This window comes from Pempheris klunzingeri, chromosome 21 (assembly GCF_042242105.1).
Source record: "Pempheris klunzingeri isolate RE-2024b chromosome 21, fPemKlu1.hap1, whole genome shotgun sequence".
Taxonomy (NCBI): Eukaryota; Metazoa; Chordata; class Actinopteri; order Acropomatiformes; family Pempheridae; genus Pempheris; species Pempheris klunzingeri.
Window position 1 is genome coordinate 8229656 of NC_092032.1, and position 18602 is coordinate 8248257.

The window sequence follows — 18602 nt, forward strand, 5'->3', positions numbered from 1 at the left end:
ACTCAGTACGGCCACTCATATTTAGACACATTATTATTATTATTATCATTATTATCATTATTATTATTGGTGCTCATGTCGTAGGTTTTTGCTTGTGTCTATTGTGTGTAGTTGTATTTGGTCCGTGTCTTATTAAAAATGTGAAAATTGCTGAGACAAACAGATCTTCGTGCGTAATTTACGCGTCCTTCTGATCGCCAAAACATGTTGGGGTTTTCTCCCTGTTGTCTCTCCTCTCGTTTGCTTTGCAATATTGATCGATGGTGGGACTAATTCCTCGGCCCTCAAGTTACGGAGGAGTTGGACAATCATCTTAGGGAAAAGATGGCAGTTCGATTTGCCACAAAGATTTTTGCGTGCAGACTCGCTCCAGCTGGACGCGCCTGACTGCTGAGGACAGGACAGGAACCAACACCGAAGGTACAGGAGCCCCCACGCTGCCTGGTGAAATTCGTGATGTTAGTGTCTGTTGAGTGAGAAGGTTCCAGGCCCATTGTGTGAAACGCTGCTCCCAGAGGAAGATAACTTGTATTCTAGCGCCACCTTGCTTCAGGAGAGGAGCGAGGACGCGCCGCCAGTGGATTTAAGACAATATTGCAAGTAATTGAAACCAAATGAGAATGTGTGCGCAGTGAACATTCCACTGAGTGAAACTGCCAAACCGATGCCAGTCAGGAAAAAAACAGGTGGTCTAAAAGAACATGTGGAAATTAGTGAAATATAAATTATGGCCACGAGTCCAAATTCAGGCCAACGTCAGGTTAGTCTGTCACCTGACCATAACTGAGACAGTTTTACAAGTTAAGCCCGTTTTTTAAACTTTTATCCACGCGTCCCTCTTCAAGACTCTAATCCCATGTCCAAGATTGAAGCTGCTCTTTTCCATGATAATCACCTCCATTGCAGAAAACACACTTTCCGTGATGTTTTCAGTTGTTTGTCCTGCCTCCGTGGAAGCAGTATATTCCTGAATGTGAATCAAAATGTAGTTGAAATAGCACTGAAATAAAAAATGAATAAAATCAAGCCCAGTCACAGGTTGGGGATGTGGAGGTTTGTCTTAAAACGCTTCATCTAATCCTGTGGCGCCATCTTGTGGTCGTAAAAATAACAGCAGCTCACAGTAGGGCGTCTGAGGACCGCCACGGTCCCTGAGGTGCTGCTGGGGGGGGGGGGGCTTCAAATAATACACTTTTATGGAGGCACGTCAAACAGCAAAAGTCCTCATATATGAAACTCCTTTTAGGAAATGACTTTCTGTTGTTTAATGCTCATCAATGTGGAGACACATGTGGGAGCTTTGCTTAAGGCACCGAATCAGTCTTAGGAGGTAGAACTGTCAATAAAACTAGACTTATTGTGGAAAACATGCCAATTAATCATGAATCCAACACACACTGTAATACTGTGTGTCATTGTTTCACAGTCCTCCAGTTATTAAACGAACACAATGACACAAACGGTATTAAGTGTGACATACCGTGAGAGATGAAAAGTCTAATAATGTAAATGATGTGCTGCAGCCTTTAATATAACGCCCCCCATAGTGCACTTATTAATGTGTTTAACAGGACTTAGAGGCCTGATTGAAACTGCTGCTGAGGCACTATGATGTCACTGCAGCCTCTGTTTATACTAGTGGCCCATGAAAACAATGGATGATACATTAAAATGACCCCAGACCAGCACCACAGAGTAGGCCGGCAGCATGTGGGTGAAAGTCCTGGTTAGAACAACACAGCATGAAAACAGGACAACTGTTGTTTCCACCTGCTTGCTTTATTTATTGATGATGATGATGATGATGATGATGATGATGATGATGATGATGATGATGATGATGATGATGATGATGATGATGGTAGAGAGAGGGAGAGAGGGAGTTTTTTCCTCCCAAGCACTACGGCCTACATTTCCCATCGTGCACCTTGCTGCGTGTTATGTGTACCAATAATTAGCGCTCGGTGGGGAACAGGCTGCCGTTGACAGTGTGACAGAGGACGAAGTGAAGGAACAAGGTTGTATGTCGCTATATTTGTGTTTCAGCCTTTGATATTTAACGCTCGTAGACGTGTCAAGCTCTAACTCTCGTACAAACAATGGCGGATATCTCATTTGTTCATGTATTGTTTCAGCTCTCGCTTTCACGAGTTTTTGTAAGAACAGTGATGCTAGTTTCTGGCGCACATGCTAAGGCTGCGTGCATCAGTTAGCCTTATCTAATAAGACAGACACACACACACACACACACACACACACCCTTCAGTGGGGCCACAAAGTAACTGTTCAAAAACAGATGAGCTCTGCTGAGTGACATTGGGGACTTTTCTGTCATGCTACGATGTTTCTATATCTTCTGCTGCCTCAGCTAGTTTTCTCTAACAGCTCCGTGTTGCAGGAATCACTGAGCCCTTTAACTATTTTTGCAGCCGTAAGTAGCACTAAGTTCACAACAGGAAGGGATCAGGATTGAATATTTACATTAAATGCATTGAGTGTGTTCGCTGACTGACCCGCTGCCGCCCTGACAGGTGTCCAACATGTCGGTGGATTGGGTCGGATATGGATACGCAGCCCTCGTCGCATCCGGGGGAGTCATGGGATATGTGAAAGCAGGTATGTGATGTATTAAATGTGACAGGAGGGGGGGGGGGGGATTATTTTGCCCTCCCGTAGAATCAGGATGATAATCTCGGGTTTTTGTAAGCATCTCATTTTTGACTTCATCAGTAACTATGTTCATTCACTAACCTTCAGGCCCTGTAAAGCTAAAACTGGTTTCTCCCATAATACACCATGTTCTTCAGTCCCATGGATGTCAGCTGCAGGTGTCTGACCGGCTCTGTGCTCTCTCTTCCAGGCAGTGTCCCCTCCCTTGCTGCTGGTCTGCTCTTCGGGGGCCTCGCAGGCTTTGGCGCCTATCAGACCTCCAATGACCCGAACAATGTTTGGGTGTCCCTCGGTTGGTATACTGAGACTAGACTGTGTTCGGTGATGTGCTTCTGTGGTCATAAAACATCCCCATTGTCCACCCACCGCTAACATCAATACAAACATGGTGTTTTCCAGCTACATCAGGAGCTTTGACGGGCATCATGGGGAAGCGGTTCTACGGATCCAGGAAGTTCATGCCAGCTGGCTTGATGGCCGGGGCAAGGTATCCATCTCCTTCATTTGATTAAAGCAATTAACTGATTACACACACATGCACATATTCTAGGTGAGGTAACAATTACTATGGAAGCAGATGTGCTCATTGTATTAGTCTGATGAAGTGATGATGGTTACATTTGAAATGAAAGTGAGGTATTCTGGTCATTGCTGCTAGCAGCTTAGTGAATGGGATGATTAGATAAGACATTGCGGTCACACTCTGAGGCAACTCCAAATCTCTACCTCCCTTCTTTCTTTCTTTTTTTTAAGTTAGGACATATTTCTTGTTTGGTCAATACTTCCAGAGTGCATTGAAACTAATGTTATCGTCTTGTTGTAGTTTTCTGATGGTGGGAAAGCTTGGCTTGGCGCTGCTCCAGAAACCCCAGGAGTCCTGATGGAGTGAAGATTGACATGTGTGCTCTGTGTTCTGCTGCAGGAGTGGCCCTTCAGCATTTGCCATTCAGTGTCGAATGTTAATGTCATTTTGTAAAAAATAAAATAAAAAACAGAAGTGTATATTTGAGGATGAAATATAGTACCTTGTTTAAGAAAAGTGGTCTTTTCCCTTCTTGAATTAATGCAACTTTCATATATTTATTTATATAAAATGTACAAAATGTTCAGTGAATTCAATGCATAATACAAAGAGGTGTACAGTTGTATGACAGTATACAGAATAAGTTGAAGTAATCAGGTTTATAGTCATTATGGTCACCTATGCTGAACAGAAGCAGAGGGATTATAGTATTGCTGGAACGGTTAATAAATGACTGTTTGACAGTTGTAAAACAATACTTGACAATAAAAGAGTTAAAAAATAGAAGCTATGCTACATGTACATCCTACGCAAAATATCCCAGCACTAACAGTAGAATTGGCTCACACTGGATCCTTCAGGAATTCAGTGGGATTGTCTTGCAGACAGTAGTCTTGGTTCAGGGTCATGGCAACAGTCAAAACATAAGAGACTTCATGCGCATTTACACTTAAATCCTACATGTCTTAGGCTCTCTGGGAACAAAATACATGATGCGAAATTAACCAAAAAATGTCTCCTCACAGACGGCGGAATGTGTCATGTACATCTTAAGTGACATTACTTCCAGTTACCTCCAGATTTTGTTGAAGATGTGGTTTGTTTCAGGGAACACACATCCTCCTCCAGGTTTGAGTTTGATTAAAACTCTGCTCAGGGTTAAGTTCCTTAGCCAAAGATGTGTACCACTAGGCATGGCATCCAACCAGCAGCAGAAGCTGTACCACCTTCTCTAAACTAGCGATTTCCACCGTATTTGGACGTCCAGTCCACCCTGCCGTGGACGGGTTGGACAGGGGGGGCTCTGGTCAGGAGATTCCCGGAGGTTTTCCCCAGGGCTGAGTAGCTGCTCCCCTTCACCTGAGTCCTGTCTGCCCTCCTCTTCCAGCCATCGTAATCTAAAGGAACGCACCAGTCAGTCAGTCACTTAACTTCAATCTATACAGTAATATATACATGACCTATATAACAACTATCAGAAAATGACGATACCTTCGTTAGTTTCACTCAGTGATGAGGTGGATGTGGGCTTGGGCTTTGTAGATTTTGGTTTTTCTTTTTTGTTTTCAGGAGAAGAAGAAAGATTGACTGAAAGAGTAAAGAAAGAGGAGAAGCATTGTCCCAGTGACCGAGAGTTTGGATGGAAATATTGCAAGTGAGAAACCAGAAAATGAATAGAGAAAAAGAGTAGGAATAGTTGGGAATAGTGTGGGATGACCAGTATGTATTCAAGGTTACGATTTTAATGAGTGTAAATGTTTAAGTCAGAGCAGCAGGGACCTTGGGAGGGCTCTCTGATCTAAAAGTATCAGGACTCATTTTGCCAGCTTTAGGGGGATGGAATAAAAACTTACTTGTGTGCTGACCAGCCAAAGGGGCAAGCTGGATTCTCTGTCCCACTGAGCCCACCTCTTTCTTTTGGAAGGAAGGAATGTAACCGCCAGAGAGGTTATATTTGGTGCTGACAAAGTTTCCTAAAAGACAAGAAAGAAAGTTCGTGGGTGTTCATTTTGTTTCATTTTATTGTTACACCCTCCAGATACACAAGCGGCACAAGCCTCAAATGAGCTAAGATAATGTACACCTTTACCTTTTAAAACAAAAACTGAAAATAAAGAAAACTTTAGTAAACACACCTAACAGGCGTCTTCACACATGGACTCAATGGCAGTAATAATTTGTGTGAGGTAGCTCCTGCATATGCAACAGCTACTGAGCACCCAAACAGATCACTAAGATCAGGTGATTGACATCATTCAACTTTTCCAGCAACACCAGCGATCTGCTTCACCAGTGGTCACAGACGGTTATCAGTAGAATTAGTGAAAAGCCTCATTGTTCCCTTATGAAGATGTTGTGGTTGTAGTGCAATTTACCACCTATTTAGCGACTGGAGTTCTTAGTTCTCTGGTCAAACTGTGTATTTGCACCCTCGTCTCCTGCGGAGCCTTTAGCAGCTGGTTTCTTTCACATGCTAAGTCGCTGCCTGAGTACTTGAAACTTGTTGTATTAGCCGGCGTGCCAATTACAACTACAATGTTTGTACACACAAGAGCATTAGCATGCCTAGTAATTTACAGGTAAGTAAACTGACAAGGCTTCTAACTGTAAAATACAACGAAACCGGTCACACAAGGTCTTAAATAAATACCTTTGGAGAGATCAATTTTCTCCAGTATTCTTTCTTTCACAACAGTTTTCTCTGGTGGGCTATCCTCAGATTTAGAGGCATTTTCTTCTAGTCTCACAGCAAAGAGTAGAGTTGGGGGTGAAATGTGCATGCAACGAGAGAGAAGGAAGGAAAAAAGAAAATGGATGAGAAACGTTAGAGAAAAATCAATCACAGAGAGAGACAAAACAAAAAGATAACTTCTGAATGAAAATTGATATTCGTAAGTAATAGGTGAGAAAGTGTAAAAAAAACAAACAAGAGTGTGAGAGTGAGCGTGGAGGTGGGACAAATGAGCAGGGGGTGCAGTTGAGGGCCATTTAAGGAACACTTGATCTTACACCCACAGTCTTAATCTCATGAATAAGCAATGGAGAGGGAGAGACAAGGTGAAAGAAAGAGACAGAAGGAGAGAGGGAAGGAGGAGGCACAGCGGGGACCCATATTGTGTGTCCGTCTACATGACAAATGATTTATAGATCCCTCCCATTTCTTAAGTCGCAGACACTCTGGCTCACTCCTAACGCTGCTTTGTCGGTGGCCTCATAGCAACTGATCAGGGGACATTAGCCGCATCATTAGCATTTAGAGCCTTTGTGTCACAAAGAGGACAGTGTCGTATTAAGTAACAGTGAGTGACACTGACAGTCGTCGGGTTTTCACTGCATGGCAAAATCAAGCGATGTACTCATTATTTGTCTGTCTTTGTGTGTTATTTTGTTGCCAAATATAATCTGTTAGCTCAAAAATGATAGTTATTTTTGCTGGCAGAGTTACAAAGTTTTGACCTCAGACGTTGCAAGTATGCATACTTTATGTGAGGTTCACAGTGTACATGTACAGTTAGTACAGTGTGTCATTTTGTTCAGGCCAGGGGTAAAATAAAAATTGAAAAAACAGTGAAATATTCTATGAAGAATCAGGATATGATGCTTGCATTTAAGAGCTGAGGGGCTCGATTTTGCCTCTTGTTTTTTGACGCTACTTGTATAGTTATGTGCAAATGTTTTAAGCAGGTGTGAAGAAATGCTGTAAAACAAGAATGCTTTTAAAACTATAAAAAAAATTATGTGTTTTATGTGAGCAAACAGAAGAAAAATGTAAATCAATTCAATATTTGTTGTGACCACCCTTTGCCTTCAAAACAGCATCAATTCTTCCAGGTACACTTTTTCACAGGTTCACAGTTTTTGAAGGAACTCAGCAGGAAGGTTGTTCCAAACATCTTGGAGAATGAACCACAGATCCTCTGTGGATGTAGGCTGCCTCAAATCCTTCTGTCTCTCCATGTAATCCCAGACAGACTTGATTATGTGGAGATCAGGGCTCTGTGGGGGCCACGCCATCACTTCCAGGACTCCTTGTTCTTCCGTAAGCTGAAGACAGTTCCTAATGACACTGGCTGTATGTTTGGGGTCGTTGTCCTGCTGCAGAATAAATTTGGGGCCAATCAGACGCCTCCCTGATGGTGTTACATGATGGATAAGTATCTGCCCGCATTTCTCAGCATTGAGGACACCATTAATCCAGACCAAATCCCCAACTCCATGAGATGAAATGCAGCTCCAAACCTGCAAGGACAATATTGTACCTCTGTCCAGCACGTCTGTGAACAAACTGCCTTCTGCTGCAGCCAAATATTTAAAATTCTGACTCATCAGTCCAGATCACCTGCTGTCATTTTTCTGCACCACAGTTCCTATGTTTTTGTGCATAGTTAAGTTTCTTGGCCATGTTTCCACATCGGAGGTTTGGCTTTTTAGCCACAATTCTTCCATGAAGACCACTTCTGGCCAGACTTCTCCTGACAGTAGATAGTACCTGGGTCCCACTGGTTTCTGCTAGTTCTGAGCTGATGGCACTGCTGGACATCTTCTGATTTCGAAGGGAACTAAGTATAATGTGCCTTTCATCTGCTGCACCAAGTTTCCTTGGCTGACCACTGCGTCTACGGTCCTCTACGTTGCCCGTTTCTTTGCGCTTCTTCAAAAGAGCTTGAACGGCACATCTTGAAACCTCAGTCTACTCTGTAATCTTTTATTACCTTGCTGATGCAGTATAACCACCTTGTGTCTTGTTGCTGTGCTCAGTCTTGACATGGTGACCTGTGACATGAAACTGTCCTCCACAACCTCACCTTGGTAGCAGAGTCTGGCTCTTCCTCACCCAGTTTTAAGCCTCCTACAGCTGTTTCTGTTTCAGTTAATGACTGTGTTTCAACCTACATCTGAAACTGATGATCATTAGCACCTGTTTGGTAGAATTGGTTAATCATACATCTGACTATGATCCTACAAAATCCCTGACTTTGTGCAAGTGTTGCTGCTTTGTCTTGAAGGCAAAGGGTGGTCACACCAAATATTGATTTGATTTAGATTTTTCTTCTGTTTGCTCACTTTGCATTGCATATTAGAAATAAACAATTACATTTGATATTTTTGAAAGCATTCTTACTTTACAACATTTCTTCACACCTGCCTAAGACTTTTGCACAGTACTGTAATTCTTCATAAAACAATAACTATCAAACATGGTCATTTTACATATATACAAGTTGTTGACAGAACACACAGTTGGATATGAACTTTTAGTTGATGAAATCTGGATTTGTCAAGTGCACATTCCCTCAAACCTCTTAATAACCTCTTCATCAGACATCAGTTCTTACCTGCATTGGCTCTGGTGACAGACAATCCTCCTCCAATAGGAGCAAGCGGTTTATTTCCAGTATTTGAGGAGTTCTCCCACAGGTCCCGCAGCGTCATACCACTCATCTCTTTATCTCCAGAGGAAGTCGGATTCTTGCCGATCAAGCCTTAAAGCAAAAGAAATTCTGTGATGAAAATACAGTACAAGTACGCAATATAATAATGAAACTGGCTGATCAAGTGGCTCCGGGTGAATGTAATCATCCCTATTTGTTTTAACTTGACATGATTACATTGAGGGGAGTGATTCACTGTAATGCTTGCATTACAAGTCACTGAGGGGAATCTGTAAAATACCAATAAAAATAGAGTGCCTGTGATCCAATGCTTTGTGGCATTTGTATTAGTGGTTCAGCTGATTTGAGTTTTTCTCAAGTAGTAACATTTGGGACTTTTGCAAACAGGGAATTTGTTACACAGACTATTTTTTCAAAAGGTTGTCAGATCTACCAGAAGTGATGCTTGACAGTAAATAATCTGACACTGATAAAACAAACCTTAAAAATACAATTGCATGGGAGTTTCAGAGGGCAAATGGTGCAAAATCATAAAGAGAATGGAAAAAGATAAATTAAGATGACCCAGTTGGCTGTTAGTCATGGAGTCTTACCTGGCAAGTATCGGGACTGGCTGAGATAGTGCTGCCGCGCAGCAGATCCTGGGAGATTGGAGTCCATTTGGCTAATCTTAACATTGCTGGGGAGCTTAGTAACTGTGCTGAAGGAATACAGAGGTTTCTGCTCTTTGGGCCTGAAAACAAAAACCAGACACTAAAGCACCTCATTTTTTTTTTAGAGATGTCCATAAAATCAAGTCTTTAACGCCATCTATGGTGTTATGTATTTATACATTTCTAAAATAATTTAGCCAAAATATTGCATGTACATACATAGTTTTATAAACTATATGTCAATGATAAAATGCTCCAAACCTAAAATCTTAAATATGCATGATACAGCTAAATTGAACACACATTTTCAGTAATCTGCAGTGCGATGAAAATGAGTGTCACTGCTCTTTTTGTCAAATTAACAATTCAGTTCTGTTTATAACACTTACTGTGGGTGGTGCTCCTTAGGGCTCCTCTCCTCGTTTGCGTTCCCCAAGCTGGGTTTCTTAGAGTTGGAGGCAGCAGTTTCTGACAGGTCTGATTCCTCCAAGCTGTCTGTGGTCTTGGCCACCGTTTGTCCCCAGCGACGACGGCCACTCTTCATCCCCCCCATCCCACCGCCAACGGTGTTCTCACTGCCCAGTGATGCTGGTTTCTGCAGAAGAAGACAATACAATGGGTGTTCACACAAACTGTCATGTTTGACTTGATTAAATCTGCCTTACAAGCTTCCAGATCCCTGCTACTTTCAAGTCTTATTCTTTGGAAGAGGAGCCTAATAATCAAAGTTAGGGTCCAGAAGGTGATAAAGGAAATACAGACACTCACTGCATGGCTGAGGCCTCCTGGTTTACTCTCAATTTGGGGGAGTGGGATCTGCTGAAGAGGCTGATGATGATGCTGCAGCTGTTGGTTTCTGGAGGAGGATGTGGAGGCTTTGGACTCAGAGGAAGACTGCTGGGGATCGCTCTTGGACTCTGAGGCCTGCTTCTGGGCTAGCTGCCTGGCCTGGACCTTCTTCACCTCTTGGCTCTGAGGACGAGGCCCTAAGATCTGGCCTACCTGGAAGTATGGGTAACGCAGGGACTAGACAGGGAGAGGAAACAATACAGATTGTTATTCTGTTGTTGTGACTATTCTGTGAAAACTGTTTTCTTGTATAATCAAGATGCCTTTGATGCACAAGATGTTAAGATGAACATAATGTAGCTTTCAATTTTAATTCTAATTCTATATTTGTGCTGGGTATGGTCAAAATGAATCCAAATTGTTTTCTTAGAGTGGGCTAAAACTAGATGTGCATCGTACATCTGGGAGCTGCGTAAGCAGAGAATGGAAAAGCACTGTCACTCCCTCTGGAAAGGCGTTTCCTACTCAGGGCGCAATTCAACCATCCCACTGGAGTGTAAATTATGCCTAACAATGTGAGGACCATGTGTTGTACATAATATGTATACGTGACACAGAGGACACTAGCAGAGGTAGAATGTTTGGCAGTGGCAGAGGGAACAAAGTATGGTTTAAGCACTATTTAAAATGACTGGGATTAGGACGCTAGTGCAATCTCAGTTTTGGAACTACAGATAATCCTCATGTAGTGGCGAGTACTGTAATGGAAAGTGCTTCTCTGAGGACCCTTGTGGTTTTAATGAAAAGAATGTCAAACTAGGTTGTTTGAGTCCAGGTTATAGTCTGGCCTACGGACAAGCCAAAGTACTCTTCATGATGTACAAGCTAAAACAGACAACAGCAAACAAAGACTTCTGCCTGTAGTCAGCCTTGAGGTTTGGCCTTGCCTACCTGTACAGCAGTGGGTCTTTTTTTGGGGTCCCACTGCAGCATGTCCCTCATCAGGATGATAGCCTCATTACTGGCATTAGGAATGAGAGTCTTCAGGTGGGTCGGCACACATTGGGGGAATCGAAAATTCATAGCAGATGCTAGCTGGTAGCCCTCTGGCCAGTCCGCCTAAGGGAAGAGGCAATCGCTTGGTTAGTGATAATTCTATTTATGAATCAGGTTTCTGCACAGTTGAGAATTTCTTTTGCAAGTGTTTATAGTTAAACTATCTAAACACCGGCTTTATGCTTTTTAGGATCCGTGTCTGTTTAGGACACAGATGTGTCAAAGTCTGTTTTTAAAGTTGGTTTTAAAAGGCATATTCATCATTTCGTCAACACGTGGGACCCTCAACTTCATAAGCAACTGTTGTCTCAATGTAGACAAATAATCTATTCTACACTGTCTGTGGCTATCTGAGCAGAGCATGTAATCATATGAGAAAACATGGTGGGTGACGTGAGAGTGGGTAAAGTGCATACATGTATGTATAAACTTTTATAACCAATACATCTGTGAACAATTTGCACTCAAAAATATTCAACCCCCTCTGCAAGTTAGGTGCATTAGCAACTTTCAGCTGTGTTCAACGAACAACTCAAACAAGAACAATTACATTGCTCAACAATACTAATATTACAGGTGGTTTCTCCAAATTTAACACAAAATGAAACATCTTTAGTTCTTAGTATAGCACCCTTCAAGTCAGGCGATTGTGACGGCCACTCTAGTATCTTTGGGATCATTGTCCTGTTGAAAGGTCCAATGATGCAGGAGCTTCTAACAGGCAACCAAACTGTGAACAAACCCGTAGCCAGTCTGGGTATTTGATGTGTTCTTACTGATGTGCCTGAGACAACACCTGATTTGCAAATGAGTGCTCTTATGAGTGGTTCTGTTCAGGAGGTTGAATAACTTAATCATTAAAAGTGGCATTTTGTGGTCAATTTGGAGAAACCACTTGTGATATTATTTGTGTTGAGCTGATTCAGTTGTTCTTATTTGAACAACACAGCTGACAGTTTGTTAAGTATGCCAATACACCTAATTTGCACCTGTATACATCCGTGGCACTGAATGCCTGCCCTTGTTGTAGAGGTCACAGACTCAGCTCCTGACCATGTCATGAGAAATAAGAGCTCTGACTTCTCTCTCCTTAGCAATCAGTGTAATTGGGAATGGATTTGGGGAAAGCCTTTGAAATTAAGTGGGCATCCTGTTCAGCATGGAGCACACTTAAGCTGATTTGTACCAAAGAGATATAAACACTGGCCTACTTAAATACTTTTTATTGTTATATGCTAAACATATTTTATCTCTCAAAACACAGTAATATCATTGGGGACATTATTCTCAACTAATTTAGGCACACAATAAGTTTGAGGTAATTACAGTTAAAACCCCAAATAAAGGTCAATCATTCCCACTTCTCTCCATTCAGTTTCCTCTCACCTTTTTGACAGTGCCTAGAACTTGGCAGATCTTAAAGATCTCATCCACTTCACTGTTCCCTGGGAAAAGAGGTCTGAGAGTGTAGAGTTCAGCCATGATGCAGCCTACAGCCCACAGGTCAATAGGAGAGCTGTAGGTAGAAGACCTGAGGAGGACCTCTGGAGCTCGATACCTGGACAGAAAACACTGTCAAACAACTCATACTGTATAGCTACATATGAACAGAGCATAATGCTCACAGTCTGAATTTTACAAGGCTAAAGCTTCCTTTTGCTTGAGCTCACAAGCAGTCTAGCACAGTATGACTGATATACAGGCTTGCTTCTGTGTTTTAGATGACTGTTGGTGCCTGGACAGTACTCTCACCATCTAGTTGATACATAGTCTGTGTAGGGAGGTTTGGAGCGGATCTCTCTGGCCAGTCCAAAATCTGCTATTTTGACCAGTTCTGGGCCCATGCACAGCAGATTTTCTGGCTTCATGTCTCGATGAAAGAAACCTGGAAAAATGTTAATACCAAGCTGAGCCACTGTATATAGAATAAATGGCACATCTTAACGGGGCCTCTAAAAGCCCACACTTTAACAAACACACACAAACCAACAACTGAACGGTCATGCCACTTATGAACAGGTAAAGAGAAATAATGATAAAGCCTCTTACCATGCTTATGTACAAAAACCAACCCAGATAGCACTTGAAACATGATGTTCCTAATTTCATTCTCTGTGAACATCTTATTCTCTCTGACAGCAGACCAAAGAGACAGAAAAGGAAGGAAAGAGAGGTAAAAAAAAAAAAAGAGAAATTAAAGAAAGGCAGTTAAAAGAAAGAGAAATTCTGAAAAGTGCGTTCTGGATGTGTGGAAGCATGGCCGTGCACTGTAGGGGAAATACAGGGAGCTTGTGAATGTTGTGAATATCTTTGTATGAACGGAGTTTTTAAAACTTGAAACCCTACATATGAGGCATCCACACATCCATTAAGTAGAGAAAAGCAGATCAGTGAGTTAGATGAGGAAGTTATCGAGGGTTGACAAACTACAAGATTCTGATCAGTTAATCACCGATTTGACAATCGGGACTTTGGTTGCAATATTCCATCTTTCATATTTTGCAGTTTTCTCATTACTTTGAATGCTGTATGACTGTTCCATGAATCTTGCAGTACACAACCACTCTCCTGCACTTGCAAGGCATGAAGGGAGACGGTGCACCTACCATGTTTGTGAATAAATGACAGGCCTTGTAAAATCTGAAAGCTTATGTTTCTTATCACTGATTCTGGGAACAATTTTTTTCTGCAAACATAAAATCGATAGAATTCTCATGAGCCTGCTAATGTAAGCATCATTACATAAACAGCATCATGTTTCTCTTTGTACACACAAAACAAAGAGGGGAATGCTCCTGACCTTACATTTAGAAACGTTGTGCCATGGTAATGGCATCAAAGTAGACCACTGCATTATACATCTTGTACATTCATTTACATTATAAAGTGTGGTATTTCTCTCCTTACCTTTCCTTCATAAGCTGGTAAAGGTTCTCCTTCATATACTCAAAGACAAAGTAGAGGTGATCGTTCTCCCTGATGACCTCCTTCAGTTTCACCACGTTCGCATGGTTCAGCTTCTTCAGTGACTGGTGTGACGAGTCATGGAAAGGGCAAGAATAACAGGTCTGGTGTAATGTAATAACAATCAAACAGTTCAGAGTAATGTACTGTAGTAACTGATAAGGTAGTTACATTCAGGTAGTAAAAAGCACATTGTAAGGTGCATAGTGAAGAGTTACATCATAGTTCATAGAAGATACACAAAGACAGCTTTTTGGGCAACTGTAACTGGCAACAGTGTTCGAGGAGCTGTTGTGCAGCCTTACCTTCACCTCTCTTAGGTTCATACATTCTTCCCATGAATAAAACTTCCTCTTCATTCTGTGACAGAAGGTCAACACCAGACAGAGCAGATATGCATCAACCGAAGAATAGAAAACGTCCCATTTGCCACCTGTATAAAGTTCACCCAACATGCAGAAGAGCGCCTACAAAATTCCTTTGTGTGTCGCCATCAATAATTCAGCTCTTTTTTAGGTCTCTAATTTCAGTTCATTTCATTTCAAGAACAAAACATGCCAAAGCTGTAGGTTGTAAAGTAATATAAACTGATCCTCTGCTGTTTACAGGCTTCGCAGGTGTTTTTTTTCTACTTGAATTGAGAGTAAAATATATTTTATTCAGCTGATGCATTGGCAGTAATATCGCAGTACGTGTGGTACGGGACACCTTTATGACAACTGATCTCTGATCAGCGTTACCTCTCCCTCCAGCTGGGCTTATGTAAGAGTTACAGAACGTGCAGATATCTTTTTCTTCTTTTTGGACAACTGCCAGTTTCGGTCGTTCATCTCTTCCACAATGTCAGCAACCTGACACACTCACTCTACTTTCACTCCCTTTCACCGTCACCACAAGTATTGTCTTGCATGGTAACCAAAGCATCAACCAATGGACGCATCTCCCCGGTTTCTCATTCATTATTGATGCCCGCTGCCATGCTGCTGAAACAAAGGCATGTAAGCTAGTTTGTTTGGCCTAGTGATAGCACGAGAGCAGTACTCCTTAGTACAAGGCTTCACTTTGAATTTATTGTATCTTAAGTAAATTAAGATCTAAAATAAATTTGGATTTATGGAGAGCAGTTGCTTAAACTAATGTGTATATGGAAACTTTTTCATAATTTATTCATTATATTGTCAGTTCAAATATCACAGTATCTTTATTTAATTTGTTGCTATTGCTAATGCGATGATATTTAGAGGGTGATTATTGGTGCTTTTGGGCAATAGACAGTAAACTATGGGTACACAATGTGGATTTTGAGAAAATTTGTACCAAGCTTGTTCATTCCACTTAACTAGGGCAGTTAATACTGATTAACGATGACTCACTGAATTGCACGACTTCATTATAATGTAAAGCAGCCTTTAAAACTAGAGACTAAAGATGACATTTAAAATATATTGCAATTTTAAAATAAGCAAACTCTCACTTTCCATGTGTTATGTCAATATATTGCCATGACAATAACATGACAAAGACAGACAATTTTTAAGTCTTTGAGGTAAAAAAAACATTCAAACAATGTTAAAGATTCTCACCTCTTGATAGCCACCAGTTCTCCAGACTCGTTGCTTCTCCCCATTAGCACACTGCCGTAGGTGCCATCACCCAGCTGCTTTAGGGTGGTATAACGATTCATCATCTCTCAAGACGGTTTCATCAGCGTGTTAACTTTCCTTATTCATAAAACAAGCTGGAGAAACACAGTGCTCATTCATTGATCTAATGTCTTTGCGTCACCCTCCTCTTCTCCAGGAGAGTTCAAATGTTCTGTTCCCAGGAGGAAGGATGCTCACTTAGCCAGTACGTCACGATGCTCGCCAATTCAAATGCAAAACTCATCTTGCAGTAACTGATCCGTTGGTAGAAATGTTGGATGCTGGTGATGTGGGACAGCCAACAGTCAAAACGATGCCTTTGCAATCCTTCAGTGACAGTAAAGAAAAAAGCTTCATCAGCAGTAGACACAAACCCAATAAAACAAACAACTGTTGGAGGTTTTACAAACTGCTTAAAATCCCGACAAATCAGAATTTTTAAGAGACCTGAGGTCAAAGGAAAGCAAAGACCACGTCTTGTTTCTCCCTCAGTGAGGAGGATTAGGTGTGTGTCTCACTAAAAGGAGGCTCCAACATGACCACCCAAGGGAGATGACACAGCCAGCCCTAGGCAGATTAGGCCGATAGGGATGTAAATAGGATGTTACATCACCATCATGCTTACCGGCATCCACTACCTTCCCCGAGCACCCTGCCTAATGAGAGATTTGACTGACGCCGCAGGCTACAGTAATCACACTGTTATGTTGTATATTCAGCCAAAGGATTTCACAAGAAAATGACAGAAGCATAAAGAAACAACAGTTGTCAGAGTTAAGCAACACTGATAAACATTATTTTCCTAAATTCATAGCTGTCCCCTGTTGCAACGTGCTTGTTTTCCTTATTTTAATACAATTGTATCGTATCCACATATGTATTCTCAAATCAGCCTCATGTCTAGTTATCCTCCAGAATGGTCCCAGGCAGCGCTGGTACCCAACTGTAAAGACTTTATAAGGGTAATGAAATGTCAAGGAGAACCAGATATTTTCTGGATAAACAGGTTAATGGATATATTGGTTGCAAGTAATTAAATTCTCATTCTAAGCAATAAAAACCTAATAATTTTGAGCATTGGGTAACGAGGATTTAATTTACATCTGTTAGCTATTTTCATGTAGAATGTGTCTTTTTGAGTACTGAATCGTTGTATTTACTGCAGGTTAAAGGAAATTGGCAGGTAAGCCAAGCAGAGCTAAACAAAATGAGATTAGTGTTTATTGATTGAATGGGGCCAGGAACTCCCATCCAAGGAGACTGTCCCAACTGGATTTACCTCTATGACTCCTGATAATCCTGATAAAAAAATCTAATGAATGAATCATCAGTGCAGCTACAAATATGTAGGCTAAATGTTTTAAGATTTGCCATCCCATTTGCACAGTGAATATATACTTCTCGTTCGATCCTTTTTCCATTTCCAAGTTGAAATGATTTCAGTAAACAAAGCCCGGTTTGATGTCCAAGTCTCACTGAAACAATAAGCAACAGGACAAGTCGAGAGGCCAGCCAGCGGACTGCTGGCTGCACTCAGCTTTCACATATGGCAATCCGTTGTGGAGGGATTTAAAGGGAATTAGGATGTGTCCAGGCCACATGACATTAGGAAGCTATTCAAGGTCACATATATTGAAAACATGTGTGGACACTAACCTGACAGTGTAAACTACACAGAGCAAGTTCAGTCTGATCATAACTACTACATGTGACTACGTAGTAAAGTAAAATTGGACTTTGTTTGCTATAAGTATCTCTGTCATACACATTTAACTTAATATAAAGCAAGCTGAACATAAAGCAAAACATTTAAGCAGAGCCTAACTCTTAAAAAATACCTTCTAATTAAATAGGCCTGTCTAAGCTTCTGTATACACAGAGTGGTTTATCAGAAATAGAGACACACTTGTTGACATGTCAGCTCATCAGCCATCTTTGTTCGCTCCCACTACTCTGTTTGCACCTTTGTCCTTCCTTCTCTTAGAGTTCAAACTCACCATTTAGGGGCGCAGCTGCCTCCCGGCTCGTCGTCTGACTGCTCGACGCCTCTTCGGGTCAAATTCACGTAGTATCGAAACCTCTAGTCAGATAAGGAACGTGTGCTTGCGTGACTGCTCTCCATGGTAACGTACACACAAACGCGACGCACGCTTAGGTGACAAGTGGCGCAGGGTGGGCGCAGTGCCTTGTGGGACTTGTTGTCCTTGGGAGAGGCGGAATGCGGAAGTGTAAAAACCTCCACTCAACTAATTGAGGGTGAAATTTTGATTAACTTTAAAAACAAGTTGGCTGGATAGTACTACATAGTAATAGAAAATAAACTAGCAAGATAATTCTAACGGCACACGTGAGAAACACAGGTAAATTAGAGATTTTCTAATGACTCTGTGTTATTTATGGAACAAATTTGGATATTTTTTCCAAGACATAGCTGCTCAAACAGAAAGGTCTGCAAAGATAAGACTGAGACTAGTTTTCTAAAGTATTTACAACACGATTGCTCGGGATGACAGAGAGTGAGCTCCTCCTTCAGCACCCCTTTTGGACACAGTGGCAGTTCAAACGATGCACCAATAGATGGAGCTGCAGGGCTGTCATTCATTCATTCATTTCATATAGACACAAACTCATGTCAAGTAATTTCTAAATGTTAATAGACTGTTTTAATATTAGACTCTTATATATAGATCAGTAGGTTAATAATTAGAGCAAACATTTCCAACAGGCCCAATAAAAGGGATGAATTCAATAACAGAATAGAAGAGAACACAATCAAAAAAATTGGCACAACTTTCCCATCTGTTGCTTTTGCTTGTGTGAGTCAGTGGGTTTGCGTGTGTCCAGCTGGTGGTCGTCACTCACACGCGGGACAGGTTAAGCGAAGAAGCAGGAGATGTGGGGATAACAAGCG

General features: G+C 41.5%; 2 protein-coding genes across 6 annotated transcripts; one reads left to right on the plus strand and one right to left on the minus strand.

Moving 5' to 3' along the window:
• The first annotated feature begins 1953 nt into the window (after positions 1 to 1953).
• Positions 1954 to 3672, plus strand: tmem14ca (transmembrane protein 14Ca). Of its 2 annotated transcripts, none has more exons than XM_070853116.1 (5): positions 1954 to 2018; positions 2532 to 2616; positions 2861 to 2962; positions 3070 to 3157; positions 3494 to 3672. In XM_070853116.1, exons 2-5 carry the CDS (start codon positions 2541 to 2543, stop codon positions 3549 to 3551), a joined length of 324 nt encoding a protein of 107 aa, XP_070709217.1. In that variant the 5' UTR covers positions 1954 to 2018; positions 2532 to 2540; the 3' UTR covers positions 3552 to 3672. The 2 variants fall into 2 exon arrangements, with proteins under 2 accessions (XP_070709217.1, XP_070709216.1); XM_070853115.1 differs by lacking the exon at positions 1954 to 2018 and adding an exon at positions 2276 to 2431.
• A 74-nt stretch (positions 3673 to 3746) lies between these two features.
• mak (male germ cell-associated kinase) lies at positions 3747 to 17808 on the minus strand. 4 transcript variants are annotated; one of them, XM_070853111.1, is made up of 16 exons: positions 17689 to 17808; positions 15632 to 16018; positions 14354 to 14408; positions 13992 to 14113; positions 13134 to 13216; positions 12837 to 12969; positions 12471 to 12642; positions 10980 to 11147; positions 10008 to 10265; positions 9629 to 9834; positions 9180 to 9319; positions 8530 to 8676; positions 5844 to 5930; positions 5047 to 5166; positions 4685 to 4780; positions 3747 to 4590 (listed from the first exon to the last, which is right to left on the minus strand). In XM_070853111.1, exons 2-16 carry the CDS (start codon positions 15733 to 15735, stop codon positions 4430 to 4432), a joined length of 2052 nt encoding a protein of 683 aa, XP_070709212.1. In that variant the 5' UTR covers positions 15736 to 16018; positions 17689 to 17808; the 3' UTR covers positions 3747 to 4429. The 4 variants fall into 4 exon arrangements, with proteins under 4 accessions (XP_070709212.1, XP_070709213.1, XP_070709214.1 ...); XM_070853112.1 differs by lacking the exon at positions 5844 to 5930; XM_070853113.1 differs by lacking the exon at positions 4685 to 4780.
• Between the last annotated feature and the right edge of the window lie 794 nt (positions 17809 to 18602).

Coding starts and splice junctions, on each gene's coding strand:
- mak (XM_070853111.1), bottom strand. CDS start 15,735: ATGATGAATCGTTATACCACCCTAAAGCAGCTGGGTGATGGCACCTAC. Junction 14,114..14,353: donor TGAACCTAAGAGAGGTGAAG/GTAAGGCTGCAC, acceptor TCGTCACACCAG/TCACTGAAGAAGCTGAACCA. Junction 9,835..10,007: donor CAGGAGGCCTCAGCCATGCA/GTGAGTGTCTGT, acceptor CTTCTTCTGCAG/AAACCAGCATCACTGGGCAG.
- tmem14ca (XM_070853115.1), top strand. CDS start 2,342: ATGTTTCTATATCTTCTGCTGCCTCAGCTAGTTTTCTCTAACAGCTCC. Junction 2,432..2,531: donor CTTTAACTATTTTTGCAGCC/GTAAGTAGCACT, acceptor CCGCCCTGACAG/GTGTCCAACATGTCGGTGGA. Junction 2,617..2,860: donor CATGGGATATGTGAAAGCAG/GTATGTGATGTA, acceptor TCTCTCTTCCAG/GCAGTGTCCCCTCCCTTGCT.